The sequence below is a fragment of the Lathamus discolor genome, chromosome 1 (assembly GCF_037157495.1).
Source record: "Lathamus discolor isolate bLatDis1 chromosome 1, bLatDis1.hap1, whole genome shotgun sequence".
In the NCBI taxonomy this organism is placed as follows: Eukaryota; Metazoa; Chordata; class Aves; order Psittaciformes; family Psittacidae; genus Lathamus; species Lathamus discolor.
In genome coordinates this window covers 139876070-139895111 of record NC_088884.1, presented here as the reverse complement: position 1 = coordinate 139895111, position 19042 = coordinate 139876070, and the positions used below count along the sequence as shown (strand labels likewise).

At 38.2% G+C, this 19042-nt stretch overlaps 1 protein-coding gene across 5 annotated transcripts in view; it reads right to left on the bottom strand.

Annotated features, from left to right (window-relative positions):
• Positions 1–255: 255 nt before the first annotated feature.
• ATP8A1 (ATPase phospholipid transporting 8A1) overlaps positions 256–19042 on the bottom strand; it is a 119280-nt gene continuing 100493 nt past the window's right edge. For all 5 annotated transcript variants that reach the window (XM_065698091.1, XM_065698065.1, XM_065698084.1 and 2 more), the window contains 4 exons: positions 15250–15338; positions 14761–14853; positions 5073–5164; positions 256–4678 (listed from right to left, as the gene is read on the bottom strand). In XM_065698091.1, the coding sequence (XP_065554163.1) occupies positions 4581–4678; positions 5073–5164; positions 14761–14853; positions 15250–15338 (372 nt within the window). In that variant the 3' untranslated portion in view covers positions 256–4580. The remainder of the gene's footprint in view (positions 4679–5072; positions 5165–14760; positions 14854–15249; positions 15339–19042) is intronic.

The following is a 19042-nucleotide window of genomic DNA, read 5'->3' as shown; positions in this document are numbered from 1 at the left end:
AACTTTTTCTGGACTTCACATGAGAACTGAAAAAGGCATCTCAAAATAGGTGTTAAAAAAAAAAAAACCAACCAAAAACTTAAAACCCTTTTCTGCTTTTTCAGTTTACCTTAACATAAGAATTCATTGGTATTTGTGAAATGCTATATTTAATATATCTCATTTTAAAGACTTCTAAAGTAAGAGTGCTGACATATATGTTCTCCTTTGAAAGTAACTGCTACCATTTACAACAAATCAGTTCAACAAAGCGTCTTTCTTTAATGGCAAAGTTTATTCATTTTTTAACAATTAAAAGACAAAACATTTAAAATTTGCAGTTCAAAACATGCACATTCACCAAATGCCAAATGACATGTAATACTGCATGGACCTGAACGTGTTACTAAAAGAGAAGAACTATTTAAAAAACACAGTGCATTTAACATCCAATTAAAACTAAACCTGAGAAACTACCATAAACACCGAGTCAAAAAGTCTTCATTCATGCAGCTTCATAATTTCCACAACAGCTTCAGCAGTAATGGCTTAGTGGAGCTGTAAAACCTCACTTTACCTTGAATGCAAATTTTTGCTATTACAGGATGACCACTTTCTGCAGCGGTTTATACACACCACACACTGAAAATCTTGATGGAAAATTACGCTGAAGTAAAAAACCCCAATATTAATGCATTTAGGGCTTCTACTCTACAATAAAGAAACACCATAAAATATGATTTTTTTAAAAAAACTTGTTCTGGTCACAGCTTTGCAATTACATATCACTACATGAAAATACTTTCATTTAAGTATCAACCCTCCAAAGCGCCCAACTTGGCACATCATTGCTTAGATGAGTAGTCCTTATACTCACAGTCCAGTTGAAGCCTATGTGAGTAACGGTTTGCATAAGCAGGAACCAGGTTTGGAATGCTAAAATATTCCTTTGTTTAATAAAGATCTATTGGTTAACAGCGAGGAAAGTGGGGGAGCGAGGGCAGAGGGGGAGAAGGAGAAACTCATTTGTTGAGTTTTGTTACCAGTGAAAACATCTACTACCAAGAAGGTTGAACTGACAAACTCATTTGCTTACACAGCGCTAGCTTCTTGATATATTATGAGCAGACTTCTAATGAAGGCATTAAAAAACAAGGAACAGCAACCACCATGCACTGCCTCAGAACACTTACTTAGAAATATTGCCTCATGCAGACAGAATGATAAATCCATCAGAACTACAAATACTTTTACACAATACATAAGAAAAAAGGGAAAAAAACTTCTCTCCTTAAATTTAACACATAATCGAAATTCCTCATCATTCAAGATGGGTTCAAATGTAACAAAAGAAGTCTTAAGACATTTAACACGCATCTTCGTAACTCAGTGAATTTTATGGATGCATGTGGACATACAGGAATCTTCAGCTATCTTTTAGTGTTTTAAAATATTTTATTTATCATTTTATACAAATAGAATGATGACTAAGTATAAATCTGTTGAAACTGTTTTGCAAAAATAAGTGTAAAATTAGGAAATGGCAAGAAAAAATTCCAAATACAAATTACCAATAGGCTTCTTAAAATTTGTTTCCTGTTACTTACTTTTTTGACTCCTTTATATATATAGGTATATATTTAAAAATAATCAAGCAACAGCATTTATATAAGATACCCGATTTCTAAGTGGCACTGGTTCAACCTTTTGCTGGACGTTTTTAATACGAACTTGTAATCGTTATGCAGTGCACAAGAAAGAGATGGAAAAGTCCACGTGAATTCTGTATTTAATACACATCTGAATGTTCAGGCAATAAGAACAGAGGCATTGTTATGAGCATTTTTGCCTAAACTGTTTTTTCTTTAAACAAACACCTGCACAATCCCCTTATTTTAACAAAGATAAGATGTACTAACAGGATGGTAATAGATTATATTACTGTGTATTCAACGTGAAAATAAAGTGCATATTGTATAGTTGACCTGATTTAAAAATAGGCACACATAGCTAAAATTATCTTATATTTTGAAATGGAATTGTATGAGCAATCATAAAACAGAACTGCCACACTGTCTTTTTTACTATTTCCAAGTGGTATCTTCCAACCACTAATTACCAGAAAAATTAGAAAGATGGGAGAAAAAACCATGATTATCCTAGGAAACTTAAATTACAGTCTAAATTTAGTATCTTAGAGCTGTTTGAGTTGCTTTCCTTCTTTTTAAGATAAACTGGGGATATACTGGGTGTTATTCTCCACAAACTGTATTACAATAGTGGGACAGAGTTTCATTTCAGAAGAGACCACATACATTTCTCATTGTAAATATTTTACGATGTATTTTAGTCATCATGTCCTTTTATGCAAAATCAGCTGGTAAACCATTTAGAACAGAAAAAAACCCCCAGTAATAAAAATAAATTTGGATGGAGTCATTTTATATGAGTTAAGTACACTGAAAGATTATAAAGGAGCAACACTGTCATGGTTAATTTCAGAAATGTTTTGAAGTTGGTCATTGTCCCTTGGATGACAGAAAATAGGGATCCCCATTTTAGGAAAGGGGCATGCCCCCAAATTTTTTCTTCCCTTAGGTCAAGTGATTTGGCCCTCCCATATTGATCCATCTATTTATCTATGCCTGAAATGGCTTTTCTGAAGGCAGTTCTTGTCTGCATGACTGACTGGCAGTACTGTTTCTAGTGGGATACGTTCCTTTTGTCCCTGTAGCTTCTGTTTAAAGATCACTCCGGGAAACTGAGAGGAAGACATTGCATAACATGCATATGAAATGCAGACTGCCTTCCCATTGATACGCCTTCCTAAATATGTACTTCCATACAGTGCTTTTTGTTGGGCTTTCCATGTGTATTTGTAAGTTTCTTTTAGAGCATAAGAAAATCTGATAGTGCAATAAAGTTGTATGTTAAGTGTTTAGTTTTATGAAAGGCAAGGACGTAAAGTCACCTTTAGTAAGTATATGACTAATGAAGGAGGGCAGAGAAAAGATGGGATTGGATGAGTTGTTACTTTTGAGTTGAAAGTGGGTAATCCGGAGAGAAAGAGGAAATTCTTAATTTAACAGATCATTGGGGATGCCATTGTTCTGTTTTTCCATCTAGTTGATCTCCACTCAAAGAAAAGAGAATCATCTCTGTGCAGTGCACAGAAATGCAATTAAAAAATAAACCCAACTGCTACTACAGAAAGAACTATTTTAAATGTGATTATGGCAGCTTTTAAACTTAGAATTAAACATGGACTAAAAAGCTACAAGATTTAACTGAATTCTGAAGTTAAAGTAGCTTTTCTTAGTTTGAAACCTGATGGTTGCTGGGTAGTAAGCTAAGAAATACCAATACTACTTAAGTTATCACAATGTTCTCATTTAACACCTCCCTCTTTTTTTTTTTTTCTTTTTTTTCTAAAATCAGGTGTGCATCTCATTCTATAGCCATTTCCTCTCCATTATTAACTAAAGGCGAGAGCATACAGGTATTCTGCATGGCCAGTAAGTTGTAAAGAGTCTGCTGCAATGCATTTCACACCTTTATAGGAAGTGGCTTTAGTGCAAATAAAACAGTACTTACCACAGACTAGCAAAGGGCATGCTTTGCTCTCTGTTTCAATGTATGCATTTCAAATAATGTTAGTATAAAAATGTTGAAAATTGAATTTTTTTTTAAATAAGTTAAAACAAACTTTCATTTGAACCTACAGTATAAGCAGATACAATTAAGCATTGCAAAAATAAAGTTTGCTAAAGGGAGGTAAGGCAGAGCAATTCTTAAAAATTGGACAAAATAATATGTGTACTCACTTTTACAGGGTGGCAGCCATTTTCAACATATGCAATACTAAATGAAAGTAAGGGGAAAGCTTCTATAAGGCAAAGGTGCAAAGACTTGCAGTTTTGAAAGCAAATGCCGTAAAGGCCACTCAAATTTGACTGACTGTAGTATAAATCTTTCTCCTCAAGTGCGGAGACTCAAGCATGCAGTTCTGAGATCAGGACTGGAGTTAATTTCCTTTCAAATTATTTCTAACAACAGAAAATTTATGGAACTTCTTTGGCAAACGTTTTTAGGTCAGTTTGACACAAACACCTATAAACTTCTTGACTCAAAATCTTTCTTAAAGAAGGTGAATTAACACCATTGAGATACTTTTTTTTCAGCACTTGTTGAAATCAAAGGCTTTTTATCAACTGTATTTAAATATATTAACACTTAAAAACCTTCAGAGATGCTAATGGTCTATCGATGTAAAGTATGTTTAGCGTTCTGACCATTGCCTTCTATGACCAGTACTGATTCAACTTCATTGTAAAATAAGCAAGCTGGCAAGATACAAGATAAATTCCAATCTGTTTACAAAGGCTAAGCAAATACTTATTAAAAAATTTAGAGATGGTGTGTTACAGTATAGTCGCACAGTGCTTATGTCTACTGAGTACACAAATCCAATCTTTATGGAACAAGACCATCATAGATCTTTAGACCTCAGATAACTGGGCCATGGTTGTAGCTCCCAGCAAAGATCTAGTAGTCTGTCTCACAAAGTAACTACTAAGACCCAAATCTTGAGCTGTGTTTCTTCACCATTCCTCAGGCCTTTGTTTTGTTGTATCGTAAGCTCGTATTACTTCAGACTGGGAAACTATTCCGTTTTCATCTTGAGAGAAGGCATAGCCATCTGCAAATATAGAACAAAATAGGAACCAATTAAGTGTTGATCTGAGTTTTTATTGAAGCTTTAATAGAAAGCTCTTAACAAAGGTCAAAAAAAGAGGAGAATAAACCTCTTCTCAGCACTTGGTAGCTGGAAAACCCATGACATTTCTTACATATTTTTTCACTTATAGAACAGCAGAAAGAACGCTGTGCATACAGTATCTTAGGAATGATGAGAAATCTACAAACAGGCAAAGAACATGGTCTACTGGGTTTAGGATACTGCATCTTTACTATCAAAAATGTGATAGGTAGAGTTTCACTTCTATAGTATTAATGAGGATATTAACTTCTATTTGATTTTTAATTTACTTATTAAAGCTTTATTTAAACTTTTAATTTATTAATTAACTTACGAAGCAAGTTTTGCTGCAGAGAGTCAGAGCGATACAAGTTCACGTGGTTCTTCTTAAAAACATTCTTCAGTAGTTGGGCTCTTTCACTTAAGCTAGAAAGAAAGTAAAGGTATGAAAAATACTTATCAATTACAATATCCCTCTTGTCGTGGAGTCTGCGAAGCCAAGACATCAATTATTAAAGTGTCCATTATCCTTTTTCTTTTTTAACTGTGCCTGAACTAAATATTAAGAATGTGATTAAAAGTGTGTGTGAAGGCAGATTCTGAAGTCCAGATCCCTGGTAAAGTTTTCACTCTCCACAGCACAGGCAAAATGTGTTTGAAGCACTTGTGCACTGACAATGCAAATTAATGAATAATATTGTGAACATTTGAGCGTGACTCCTGTAGAAACGTGCAGTATAAACAGAAGGCACTGGCCTCCTTGACATAGCATGGCCTGATTAGTTCCAGGCTGTATTACAAGTCTTTTTCTTATAGAAGAAACTGCTTTTATAGTACCCTAAAGGGAGGGCAAAAGAGATGAAGGTAAAGTGACAACTGTGGCCATCAGCTATATATACAGAAACATACTAGTTCCATGACAAGTGTTTTAGCAAGGTGTATTCCCCATGAAACTTCAGAAGGTGTTTTTCTGGATGTCATATTTAAGTAACAGACTACTGTAAATACTAGAGGCTGGCCACTTCAGCCTATCTCCCTCCTTCTCAGCAATACTGAGTCTGTTGAATTACGTATTTACTGTGTTCTAATGTGATCCAAGTGAATTTCCATTTCAGCCCAAGTAGAGAACAGGCATATTAAATGGTTTTTAAACCAAGACTCAAGCATCAGCTGAATACTGCAAACTGTAGTGAATGGAGTAGTGAAATTACCAAGTTTCCTTTCCATCCACCTTTCTTACAAGACTACAGAGCCCTGGGAGAGGTGGTTAGGGGCTCTGGAGCTCAGATAGTCTTTTTGTCAATTCTCCAGGACACAGGGGAGGACCTAAAAAAAGCTAGGAGGATTTGCCAGGTTAATAAATGGTTAAAAAGGTGGTGCCATAGTCAGGGATTTGGGTGTCTTGAACATGGGACCGAAGTTTGTAGGCCAGATCTACTGGGGGTTGGTGGAGCTGCTGAGTGGAAGAGCAGTTTCGGTAGGAGGCTTGCCAGACTGGTCAAGGAGGCTTTAAACTAGATGTGCTGCGGGCGGGGGCATCATTCCATCCCAACACACCCAGTCAGTTGCCAGCACCTATAATAAATGCTCGGAACAATGTAGAGATATTCCAGCTGCTCCAGCCAATGAGCCGGCTTCAATTGGAGCTCGTCTCAGATGCCTCTATACAAATGCCTGTAGCATGGGGAACAAACAAGAGGAATTAGAGATGTGTGCACGTCTACGGGAGTATCATATAACAGGCATCACAGAAACATGGTGGGATGGCTCCCATGACTGGAGCGTTGGAATGGAAGGTTACAGGCTCTTTAGAAAAGACAGACCTGGCAGGCGGGGAGGGGGAGTTGCCCTTTATGTTAGGGATAGGCTGGAGAGTATGGAACTCTGTCTGGGGGCAGGTGAGCAGTTTACAGAGAGTTTGTGGGTCAGGGTTAAAGGGAAAACCGCCATGGGAGACATTACTGTGGGGATCTGTTACAGGCCACCTGATCAAGGAGAACCTGTGGATGAAGCACTCTACAGACAGATAGGAGAAGCCTCACGCTCGCAGGCCCTTGTTCTCATGGGGGATTTCAACCACCCTGACATCTGTTGGAATGATGGCACTGCACGGCACAAGCAATCCAGGAGGTTCCTCAATTGTGTGGAAGACAACTTCCTTCTGCAAGTAATAGAGGAGATGACAAGGAGAGGTGCCATGCTTGACCTCGTGCTCACCAACAGGGAAGGGCTCGTTGAGAATGCGATGCTCCAGGGCAGCCTTGGATGCAGCGATCACGAGATGGTCGAATTTGAGATCCCCAGGACAGTGAGAAGAGCGTGCAGCAAGCTCACTGCCCTGGACTTCAAAAGAGCAGACTTTGGCCTCTTCAGGAACCTGCTTAGTAAGGTTCCATGGGATATAGCCCTGGAGGGCAGGGGGGCCCAAGACTGTCGGTTGATATTCAAGGATCACCTGCTACAAGCTCAGGAGTGCTGCATTCCAACTAGAAGGAAGTGCAGCAGGAGGGCCAGGAGACCTCCTTGGATGGACAAGGAGCTGCTGAGGAAAATTCAAATGAAAAACAAGTCTTATAAAAGGTGGAAGCAAGGACAGGTGACCTGGGTAGAGTACAGGGATGTTGTCCGGGAAGCTAGGGACCAGGTTAGGAAGGCTAAGGCCCAGTTAGAATTAAACTTGGCTAGGAATGCTAAGGATAACAGGAAGGGATACTACAGGTATGTAGCAAATAAAAAACAGACTAGGGACAACATAGGCCCCCTGAGGAAGCTATTGGGAGAACTGGCTACCCTGGATTTAGAGAAGGCTGATGTACTGAAGTACTTCTTTGCCTCGGTCTTCACTGGCAAAGGCTCTGACTGCACCATCCAGGTCTTGGAAGGCAGACGCAGGGACTCTGAGAATGAAGACCTTGGGCCCACTGTAGGAGAGGATGTGGTTCGAGACCATCATAAAAATCTGAACGTGCACAAGTCCATGGGACCTGATGGAATCCATCTGTGGGTCCTGAAGGAGCTGGCAAATGAAGTTGCTAAGCGAATGGCCACCATATTTGAAAAATCATGGCAGTCAGGTGAAGCTCCCGACGACTGGAAAAAGGGAAATATAACCCCCATTTTCAAGAAGGGGAAAATGGAAGACCCGGGGAATTACAGACCAGTCAGTCTCACCTCTGTGCCTGGCAAAATCTTGGAGCACATTCTCCTGGAAGGCATGCTAAGGCACATGAAAAGCAACAAGGTGCTTGGTGACAGCCAGCATGGCTTCACTAAGGGGAAATCCTGCCTGACCAATTTGGTGGCCTCCTAGGATGGGGCTACAGAACTGAAAGACAGAGGTAGAGCAGTTGACGTCATCTACCTGGACTTGTGCAAAGCATTCAACACTGTCCCACATGACATCCTTGTCTCTAAATTGGACAGACATCAATTTGATGGATGGACCACTCAGTGGATAAAGAACTGGCTGGATGGCCACACACAAAGAGTTGTGGTCAATGGCTCAATATCCGGCTGGAAACCAGTAATGAGTGGTGTCCCTCAGGGATCCGTGTTGGGTCCGGTCTTGTTTAACGTCTTTGTTGGTGACATGGACAGTGGGATTGAGTGTGCCCTCAGCAAGTTTGCCAATGGCAACAAGCTGTGTGGTTAGGTTGATATGCTGCAGGGAAGGGATGCCATCCAGAGGGACCTTGACACGCTTGTGAGGTGGGCTGATGCCAATCTCATGAAGTTCAACCAAGCCAAGTGCAAGGTCCTACACCTGGGTCGGAGCAATCCCAGGCACAGCCACAGGTTGGGCAGAGAAGAGATTCAGAGTGGCCCTGCAGAGAAGGACTTGGGGGTGCTGGTCGATGAGCAAATGAACATGAGGCGGGTTCAGTGTGTGCTTGCAGCCCAGAAAGCCAACCGTATCCTGGGCTGCATCAAAAGGAGCGTGACCAGCAGGTCAAAGAAGGCGATCCTGCCCCTCTACTCTGCTCTTGTGAGACCTCACCTGGAGTATTGTGTGCAGTTCTGGTGTCCTCAACATAAAAAGGACATGGAACTGCTGGAACAAGTCCAGAGGAGGGCCACGAGGATGATCAGGGGGCTGGAGCACCTCCCGTATGAAGACAGGCTGAGAAAGTTGGGGCTGTTCAGCCTGGAGAAGAGAAGGCTGCGTGGAGACCTCATAGCAGCCTTCCAGTATCTGATGGGGGCCTATAGGGTTGCTGGGGAGGGTCTCTTCATCAGGGACTGTAGTGACAGGCCAAGGGGTAATGGGTTAAAAGTTAAACAGGGGAAGTTTAGACTGGATATAAGGAGGAAGTTCTTTCCTGTTAGGGTGGTGAGGCACCGGAATAGGTTGCCCAGGGAAGTTGTGAATGCTCCATCCCTGGCATTGTTCAAAGTCAGGCTGGACGTAGCCTTGGGTGAGATGGTTTAGTGTGAGGTGTCCCTGCCCATGGCAGGGGGGTCGGAACTAGATGATCTTGAGGTCCTTTCCAACCCTAACTATTCTATGGTCTATGATTCTCTGTAAAGTTCTCTCAAATGGGATTTACATTACTAAATAAATAACAGACTAGCCACAGCTCAGAAAGCTTTTAAAAAATTACAATTTTGATATCTCATTAAAGATGTGCAAGGGACTACATTAAAAAAGACTCACAAAACCCCATTAATTTCTTCTTCTTGATTTGATATTCACTGTGAATTAGAGCTTGTTTTTCAGAGAAATATCAACCAATCACTTAAACATTTCCAAAGCTGAAAAATCCAGTCCCTTCCCATGTGAACTGGTGCAAAAATTACTTCACTTGGGAAAAAAAGAAGTATTTTATGTTTCTGAGTGATCTGATTTTGTTATTTTTGCTAGATTACTAAAATTGTTGCTTGTGTAAGGGCATAGCAGGTAAAATGGACTTCACATACCTATGTTACTAAGTTTTGATCAGTCAAATTACTTTTTATATTATTGTTAATTAGGTCTACAGACCTTCCTTCCCAGGCTACTGACTAGACAAAGTGGTGAAAGAATGGCTAGACTGGTTGCCTTACTAGATTAGCATTCAAACCATTACATTAGAAAGGCTCATTCTTTCTTCACTGAAATTATACTTCATATGTATGAAGTTGAACAACTGTGTTAAACTGCAGAGACTATCAAGTCATTATCTCCCCTTTCTGTTCCCCTCCAGTCTGCTGGTGAAAACATATACCAGAAGGTGAAAGCATGGCTCTTCAAAGTTGGAAGAGAGAAATAAACCTACTATTCCCACACCCATAGAGGAATGCTAACTGCAACATCCACAGGGTAATGGGATAGGCAGGGAAAGTGCTGCTGTGGCCATGGTTTGAATTGAAAGATGGAATGAGACTTCCTTGTTAAAAAAAAACCCAAAAAACCACCACCACAACAACATCCCCCCCCCCCCAACAAAAAAAAAAAACCCACCACAAACCAAACCAAACAAAAAAAAACCCCAAAACCACCAAAAAAACATTAGGTACGAATTCCATGAAAGCTATTGGCATCTGCTGACTGAACCAAGAATGGAGAGGCTGGAGTACGGAGACAGGTCTTTGTCTCAGTGTTTTCATAAGCTAGCTCTTTGGGGATTACTCTTGCCCACCCTTCCTGCCCACCACTTGCTCCTCTAGGCTGCACAGAAGCCTTGTCTTTTAGTTCAGAACTACAAACTATTAAAGTGACAAGATTAATAAAAAATTATGGACTGAGGTTTAAACCACACAGATACAGAGAGTGAAAAAATATCTTCATGTAAGATGGGAAAGAGGTGGAAGACCATGTGAATACCTAGATACAGTTATCAGCTGTATCTGTTTCGCAACACATGTGAGAAACCCTTCTTAATGCGAGTTGACATCAGCTAATTTCTATGAAATTTTTGTTTTTGACAGGTGCTTTCTACCAAAACCCCATTTGATTAAAAATATAGCAGGCTTATTCTAGAATTTTTGGTACCACCATTATTCTTTGCTTGCCTTCCAGAATGAAATGCTCAGGTTGCTTTAAGTGCCTTAAGTTTTATGAGAACATGAAGTATACACGTTTCTTAGTTTATGTTTAATGAAATGAAGTTTCCACTGCACAGATCTGATTGCTGGTATAGAAAATACAAATAAAGAAGGAAATACATTTGGGAAAAGAAAAATGCTTCCAGCTATTCAGGTATTAAATTCTGCTCTATTTCTATACTTGAAATAGTGCAGACTCTTTATTATGAATCACCCTGTTGCCATTCAAAAGCGTATTTAAAAAAACAAATGCAAAGCCAAGAAAACATAGTTTTGTAATTAACCAATGATAAATCATAACACCTATGCTTATGCCTTACTAAATGCCTATGCTTATTATGTGTACCTATATGGACAAGCAGAATATTAAATATTTTTGAAGATGAAATGTATACAATTACAGGTATTTAATGGCATTTATAGAAAACATTTTTACTACTTTATATACTCTTGACCAACCACTTAGATGGTCTAAAAATAAATGGCAAGGGCACTGAATGAAAAACAGTAATTATATGAAGCAGCACTTGCAGTATACATATCTAAAGATGTTTCCACAAGTCTGGGCTGTTATTGATGTTACTGTTAGTCTATTCAGTATTCAATTCAGTAAAAATATTTTTGTACTATTAATGGTGTTATATCAGTTTAAGTATTATATACATGGTATCAGAAAGACTGTTTTTGAACAATGATTTATACACAAAAAGTATCCTTTCACCTTAGTAATTTCAAGTAGAAATGGCCTTGTGGCATTTCAATCACAAACGCTGTAATGACAGAATTAATACTTTTTGTGGAATAAATTTTTTAATCAACTGAAGCTATTCTAATTGCTGCATCAAAAGAAGTGTGACCAGCAGGTTGAAGGAGGTGATTCTGCCCTTCTTCTACTGTGCTCTCACCTAGTTCCAACCCTCTACCACGGGAAGGAACACCTTCCACTAGACGAGGTTGCTCAAAGCCAAAATGGCCTTGATATTTTTGGACAGTTTTGGGGAAAAATCTGATTGCACACCCTTACACATACTGAAACAGCAAGATACAATAGGAATGCTTTTCCTGAGCTTTCAATGGTAAGAATTTTAAATCCCCTTCAAAATCCCTTTCTGCAAATTATGAGACTCAAAAATATTTATAATAGTTCAATCATGTTTCTGAAGATGCAAGTCAGTTCATCATAGCATTTCTTTAATAAGAATACTTTCTCCATAAAGGGTGAAGTAGTGGCTCCATTACCTGAATTAAAGATGTAATTTTAAAAAAAATAATAGAGGGAATAAATGCTTAAGAGATATTAAGATGTCTAATATCCAATGATTTGCATGCTAGGTGGATGCTTGTATACTTCAAAGAATATAGGTCTAATAACTTAATGGAGAAGAAATAGACCTAAGAAAGACATTCCGTTAGGTATCTAAACAACCTTCGTGAAGCTCTCTTAAGCACTTAATTGTGGGATAAAATATAACTATAAAATTAGTGGTGAAACCCCCAAGTTCATCTTGCCTAAATAAGAAGGGATTTGGAAGACATTCTGTAGGATGAAGGAAAAGCATACTGCCTAGACAACTGAAGTAAAAGTAGCTAAATTTGGTAATACATCAGTTTCAGGAATGCAAGTATGGAACACTAAAACCCTACGTTTCCTTAGTTTCTTCTGCATCCACAAGATGTTCCCCTTTTAGCACTGTCTAGTACTAATATCTGCTTTCTTTTCTGGAATTCATTCTTTTATAACTCTGCTCTTTGCAAAACAGCAAACAGCACATATTGCTTCTGGCTCAAAGCTCATCACATTGACATGTAGCTTGGTTAATTTAGAGGAAGATCTTGCCCTGAAGCTGCCTGAACAAGCACTGCCACTGGAGAGAGGCATCCATAACAGTGAATTTAGATCACCTTTAAAGGTAAGAGAACTTATTCTTGCAAGCACTACCTGGGTCTTGCAGCAGTGAAGGAAAAGGATGCTCAATGCAGGAACTGTCATCAACTAGGGGAATTTGCAGTACTTGCAGTCTGAAGCTGCTGCTACAAAGATAGCATACAGAGCCTCACAGGAGACACTATGCAGTTAAGTGCTCCTATGTTGTCATGGTTTAAGCCCAGCCGGCAACCCAGAACCACGCAGCTGCTCGCTCACTTTCCCCCTTCCTCCCCCTGCTTCCAGAGGGATGGGGAGGAGAATCGAAAGAATGTAACTCCCACGGTTTGAGATAAGCACAGCCCAGTAACTAAGGTATAACACAAAGCACTGCTGCTACCACCAGTAATAATAATGATAAGGGAAATAACAAGAGAAGAGAATACAACCTCTCACCACCCGCCAACCGATACCCAGCCTGACCAAGCAGTGATCTAGCCCTTCAGGGTAACTGCCCCTAGTTTATATAGTGGGCATGATGTGCTGTGGTATGGAATACCTCTTTGGTTAGTTTGGGTCAGGTGTCCTGTCTCTGCTTCCTCTTGGCTTCCCCTCCTCCCTGGCAGAGCATGAGACTCAGAAAGTCCTTGGTCAGAGTAAACATCACTGAGCAACAACTAAAAACGTTGGTGTTATCAGCTCTGAAAGTCAAAACCACAGCACTGCACCAGCTACTAAGGAGAAAAATGACTGCTACTGCTGAACCCAGGACATATGTATACCGCCACACTAGACTAAGTGTTCCATAGGTGGTGGGATGAGCTATCAGGCCTCATGGTACCGCCTCTCATATTTGTCTGTGGTACGAGGGAAGATACTAGAATGCCACCACAGACAAAACGTTTTTGTGACAATAACTGCTAGGAAAAGAAAGGAAAAGTAGGATCAAACACAAGCTGAATATTCCACCCATTAGAAACGGTGGTATCCAATGTAATTTGGTTTCAGCCTGGCAAATCCTACTAAGCTGATGAAGGAGGGATTCAGGGATTCAGTAAGACTGAAGGAGAAAGGAAATTTGAGTATCTTCATGAACAAAAGGTACTTCCTGAAAACTGAACCTAAAATAAAAGAAGTGGTTGTTTGTGGGTTTTTTTTGTTGTTGGTTGTTTTCTCCTGGTCTCTTTTCATGCATAGCTTGGTAGGAAAAAAGCCTTCTTGGTTAAGCTGTTTGCCATGAAGATACTAAAAGAACAGCAATCCAAAGGAAAGAAAGAATGCGAAAATTAAGTATCAAGTTTTGCCTTTTTTTAGACTCAGGAAAATGAAGACAAGGAAAGAAAACCCTATCTCAGCCAAGTGGCATGAATGAATTGGAAGTGGGGGAAAAGAAGACTTTGTCATCTCATACTCCCATCCAGCAAGTGCCTGCTATAGATTCAGTTGGTGTCAAAAAATCTGAAGTATTTTAGTGAGTGCACACCTTTAGGCTGTGTTTACACATATAAGAATGTCTGATTGCTCAGATTTACCTTCTCCCTTTTCAGATTACTTGCCTAACCCATGGAAGAGGATGTAATAAGGGAATTCTTGTGGTATCTTCAGTTACAATTATTTCTTACCTCATGTAGGTTAGTCAAATTTGTTTGCTCTGGACTGGCATTAGATTAAAAGCCAGCTTGTTCTATTAAATTTCAGCAAATCCTAGACAGATTTTGCTGTTTGCCCTTATTTACCAACCAGGTCTTAAATGTGTGTGTGTATATATATTTTTTTTTAATTGCGCTTAGGCCAAATTTATAACTATACTAGTGAATGATGCAGGTTTAAACTCATTGTGACTTTGTTAACAGTCTAAAATGACACAATTAGAATCTGTCTCAAGTTATGTAGAAATGTAACAGTCAGCTACAATGAAACACATCACTTAAAGCCTTTGGTAAAAACTTACATCTAAGCATATGAAAAAACATAGGGGCTCAGTAGAACTGAAACCTCTTACAGACGCTTTTTGCTTGTATGGATTTTCAAAAAATAACCTTTTGCCTTTTGTCTTTGATATATGCATAAGGCAGGAAATATTTAGAGTTTTTTTTTCTTAAAGAAGAGAATGATCCAGAGATTTTTACAGTACCTCTTGCCATGCACAACTGCCCCAGGATCCTCAGACTTTGCTTCCAGCTCCTGAACTTCATCTACCAGTGTCTTAAAAGTAGCTCTCTTTACTCTGTAAGTAATACAAAATACTGCCAGAATTACTTTTCTTGAGAGTAAAAGAACAGATTGTTTTAATACTTACATAAACATTCAATTTACAAATCCATTTTTCCCAGATGACTTAATCTTTACAAGAAGAAATATAAAGCAGGTCTAAGTAATGTATTTTATCAGCTGTTCTGGCAAATTAGAAGCAACAAGCATTTATTAAAAAGACATTAAATTATTGAAACATTTAAAATATCACTAATGCTTGTAAAAAAGTTTGTCAAAAATAAACAAGGTGAAAAATATTTTTTTATGATAACCAGAACTGATCTTAATTTGTTTTTCTTATGTTAGTAATTAGAACAAATATTTAAAAGTCAGTACTTTATCCCGTAAACCTCAGCATTTTTGTACTCACACTTTGTACACTACATCAAGAAGTAAAGCTGTCATAGGAATACATAGAAGTCCCATCCAAAACACTCCAGAGCTGAACATCATAGCTGCCTGGAGGGAATAAAGCACAAAATGTAATCATGTCATTACAAGAACTGGGAAAAAAACCCTAGAAATCTAAATTACTTGGTTGAGAGTATCAAAAAACCAAATTTAAAGGAACCATTCTAGACTCTCTACGGGAAATGAAACTTGAACTCCTTTCTAAAATCCCGAGTCACTATAGAAATCCAGTAGATAGTAAGTACTAATTCATGTTAAGAAGCTGGTAGAAAGACCACACCACTTAGCTCTTTGGGGGGGGGGGGGGGTGTAATCTATCCCTCCACAACACTGCTCTACACCACTGTGCTGACCATAGACATTTCCATTAAAATCAGATTTATCGAAATTCCCTCCCTCCCCAATCTCTGTCAATACATTATGAGCACAATTTCTTATTTGCAATCAACCCTAACAGATTTCTGACAACCCTTGATATGGGTATCGAACACTGTTACAATAATTTTGCGATATAACTCTGACCACTGACTGTACCGCAGTTCCCACACTGCCAAGGACTCCAAGAAACTGCATAAAAATGAGAACTAAGAAAACAACAAATCATGGAAGTATGCAACATATGGCTAAATGAAGATTTAACACATTAATGCATGGTGAAATATTTGCAAACCAGATCACTGCTTTTAGCTGTGTGTTGGCTTTTTTATACACCACTTTACAATACATAAATATATATAGAATGTACATTTCTGCTGTTCATGACTTGGTCTGTAAACATACTAAAAACTAAAACATAGTAAAAAGTCAAAACAAACATAATGTACTGACATCATAGGAAAAAAAAAACAACCAAAACCACCTTTAATCTACCCTTGTAATTCATGCCCAAGTATCTACAACAACAATATTATGGATGCAAGGAGTATGATAAATACATAATGAAGTACATTACTGAAGATTGTTTTGCAGTCGGTATTAAAAATACCTTTATAATGTAATTAGATTGCACAGAGGCTGAATATAACATTGCTACACAACAATACTCTTTCAAATCCTTTGCTTCATTACTTGGAGACTAATTCCTTTCAAAGGTTAAACCTCAGTATGCAGCTAAAATAAATAAGTTGACATTTTCCTAATATTAATTAGAAGAAAACTGCAGGTAGCTTGCAGCACCTGAGTCTAATTTCTGAATGCGCATACATGAACATTTTAGAATTATATGTGCTATGTCGATGCATAAAAATAAAAGTGAACTATTTTCAGCAAAAAAGAATCACATTCTCTTATGAATCACATAAAATGTTCTGTTTACCTTATTTCTGTATCCAATTCCTACTGGCACTGATTCTTTGGAAAGCATAAGAATGTATTTCAACTGAAAATTCAAGAAACTTTCCGTAACTACGTTAAAAGGACATAGATACTGCCTGAAATGCTGGTAGTTATTTCTGCCAACAGCTGTCAGCAAAGGTGTAAACACTGAGCAGGGGCAGGTTCAAAATAAAACAATTCATATTTTCAATAGAGGAAAAAAAAATTTGTATCAGTAAGTGGAGAAAATGCATTAGCACAGTCACTTTATAAGCAAAACATGACTTGACGTATTTGATGAAATAGTAATTTCCTTAAACCGCAACTAATAGGAAATGTCTATCGCAACTACATTTTGCAAGACATTTTATAATTACATAGCAATCAGAGAGACCAAGTTTCCTATAAACAAGCACAAAATACAACTTGAAGTAATGATGACTTTAACTTCCTATTATTAACAACATTTTTTTTTTTATTTGTAAGGACATAGCAAAGAGCTGTCCTTGCCTTAGCCACCCTGTATTAAATGTTTGCTGGTGAAACAGCAAAAGTGATAATGTAGGTCTTAGGATGTTAATTCTGACTATTGTAATGCTAACTATGAATGGAGGAACAACTGGCGCCTACTATTCAGTCCATCCAGCCTTTGGCTTTACAAATGAACAACATGAATTGAGAAAAAAAAAAAAAAGAAGTTTTTCTGCGTCATATTTGAAAGCCTGTCAGATTTTTTTTTCCTTTACAGAGTTAATCCAAACCTAAAAGATTTAAAGCTGACATTCGCATTAAAGACAGAGGGCCTCTTTGTATTTTTTGGACCAAGAAGGGAAAAAATAAAATCCCACAGAGGTATTTCCTTCCTTTCTGTACAAGAAAGCTCCCTCCTCACTCTGTAGAAAACATTTTTGTCTCTAACTTTTCACATCTCTCTACCCATAGGCAGGTCATCTGGGAAATGGCAAACCAATCCTTTTCAGACAATGGCACTAACAGGAGCAGCCTGTTCTGGGGACGGACTCTGGCTGCCTCTGTTCGCGGTTTACAAATTGTTCCTAATGTGAGAGATTTGTGGTCTATGCCAAGTTTTCCCCCTTTAGGCCTTGTGAAACCAAATGGAATCTGCCACAAAAGTGGCTCCCAGGGGAATTCAGAAGTAATCCAAAATGAGAGCTGGGAAGCCTAGTTTATTGTAGGACTTACAAATCCTGCAGGAAGGATAAGTAATTTGTTGTATGTGTAGCTCATGCTTACTATTACGACTTTCTAAAATGAATTAACATAGTTTATTCAGTGCAGTGCACAGATTTTTGTATAAGTTCTTATTAAAATGAAATAAATTCTAGGAATACTCCCTTTCATCGCTTAGTGGCAGATTAGAAATATTGGCTGTAAAACATTTTTAATGCACTGACGAAGACGTACTGTTAGGAAATTACATGCCAAAATGAACAGAGAATATTCCCTTTTTCACTATGAAATGATCTGCCAGACTAGACAGCTCAGATTTTAAGAAAAAGATGAAAAGAACACTAAAACTCTTGCTGCAGAAAAGCCTATGAAAACACTACCATAACACTTTCGGTTCATCTACTTCAGATATCATCATGGTATATATCCTCCCCCTATAAACTACAGAATAGTTCAAATAATACCTCCTCAACACTATCAAACAAGCAAGAGCTTCTCTTCTCAACAACCTACAGAGACAACACCACTAGTTTTAGTTACCTGCATGTGTTTGCCTTCATACATGCTGAAATCTTACTGTTGCATTAAAACAGATCTGCAGTAACTCTTAGTGCAGTGAAGATCCTACAAGTGAGTTCTTGCAATGGCTTTTATCTTCTTTTACTATTTAGAGTTTAAAAAAATCTCACAGTTACTATTAAGAACTACATAGGAACTCTGCTTATTAGGTATATTAAACAGGGAGTCCTTCCATTTTCTTCAAATACAAACAGAAGCCTTACTGGCTTCCCCAGAAGGGGATGAAATGAAAGACTGCACCTTATTACATATTCTTGTACTAGCTTAGAGCAGCATTTTAACTTTGTGAATTAAGTTTATAAATGTTTAATTCCTTCCTTGCATTTTATGAAAGCTTACGTTACCCTCAATAGGTATTTTACATTTGGAAAAAAAAAAAGCCCTCAAAAGCCACCAATAAATAGCAATTAGGAAAAGAAATTATCAGTTGCTATCTTTGTTGACTTCAGACAGTGTTTTCAAAGATAAAAAGTAAGGAAAGAGTAAAGAAAAAAGCTTCACAATAAATATTAATACCTGGAAATTTCCTCAAAAAGCTGGAGAGGAGAATGACACACAAACAAAAAAAGCTTCCCTGAGAATTACGAAGAGAAAGAGGTTCTGTTAGCAAAAGTTTGGCTAACAAGGTTGTGCTACATCTTGAACTAACATACCTGAAAAACAACCTT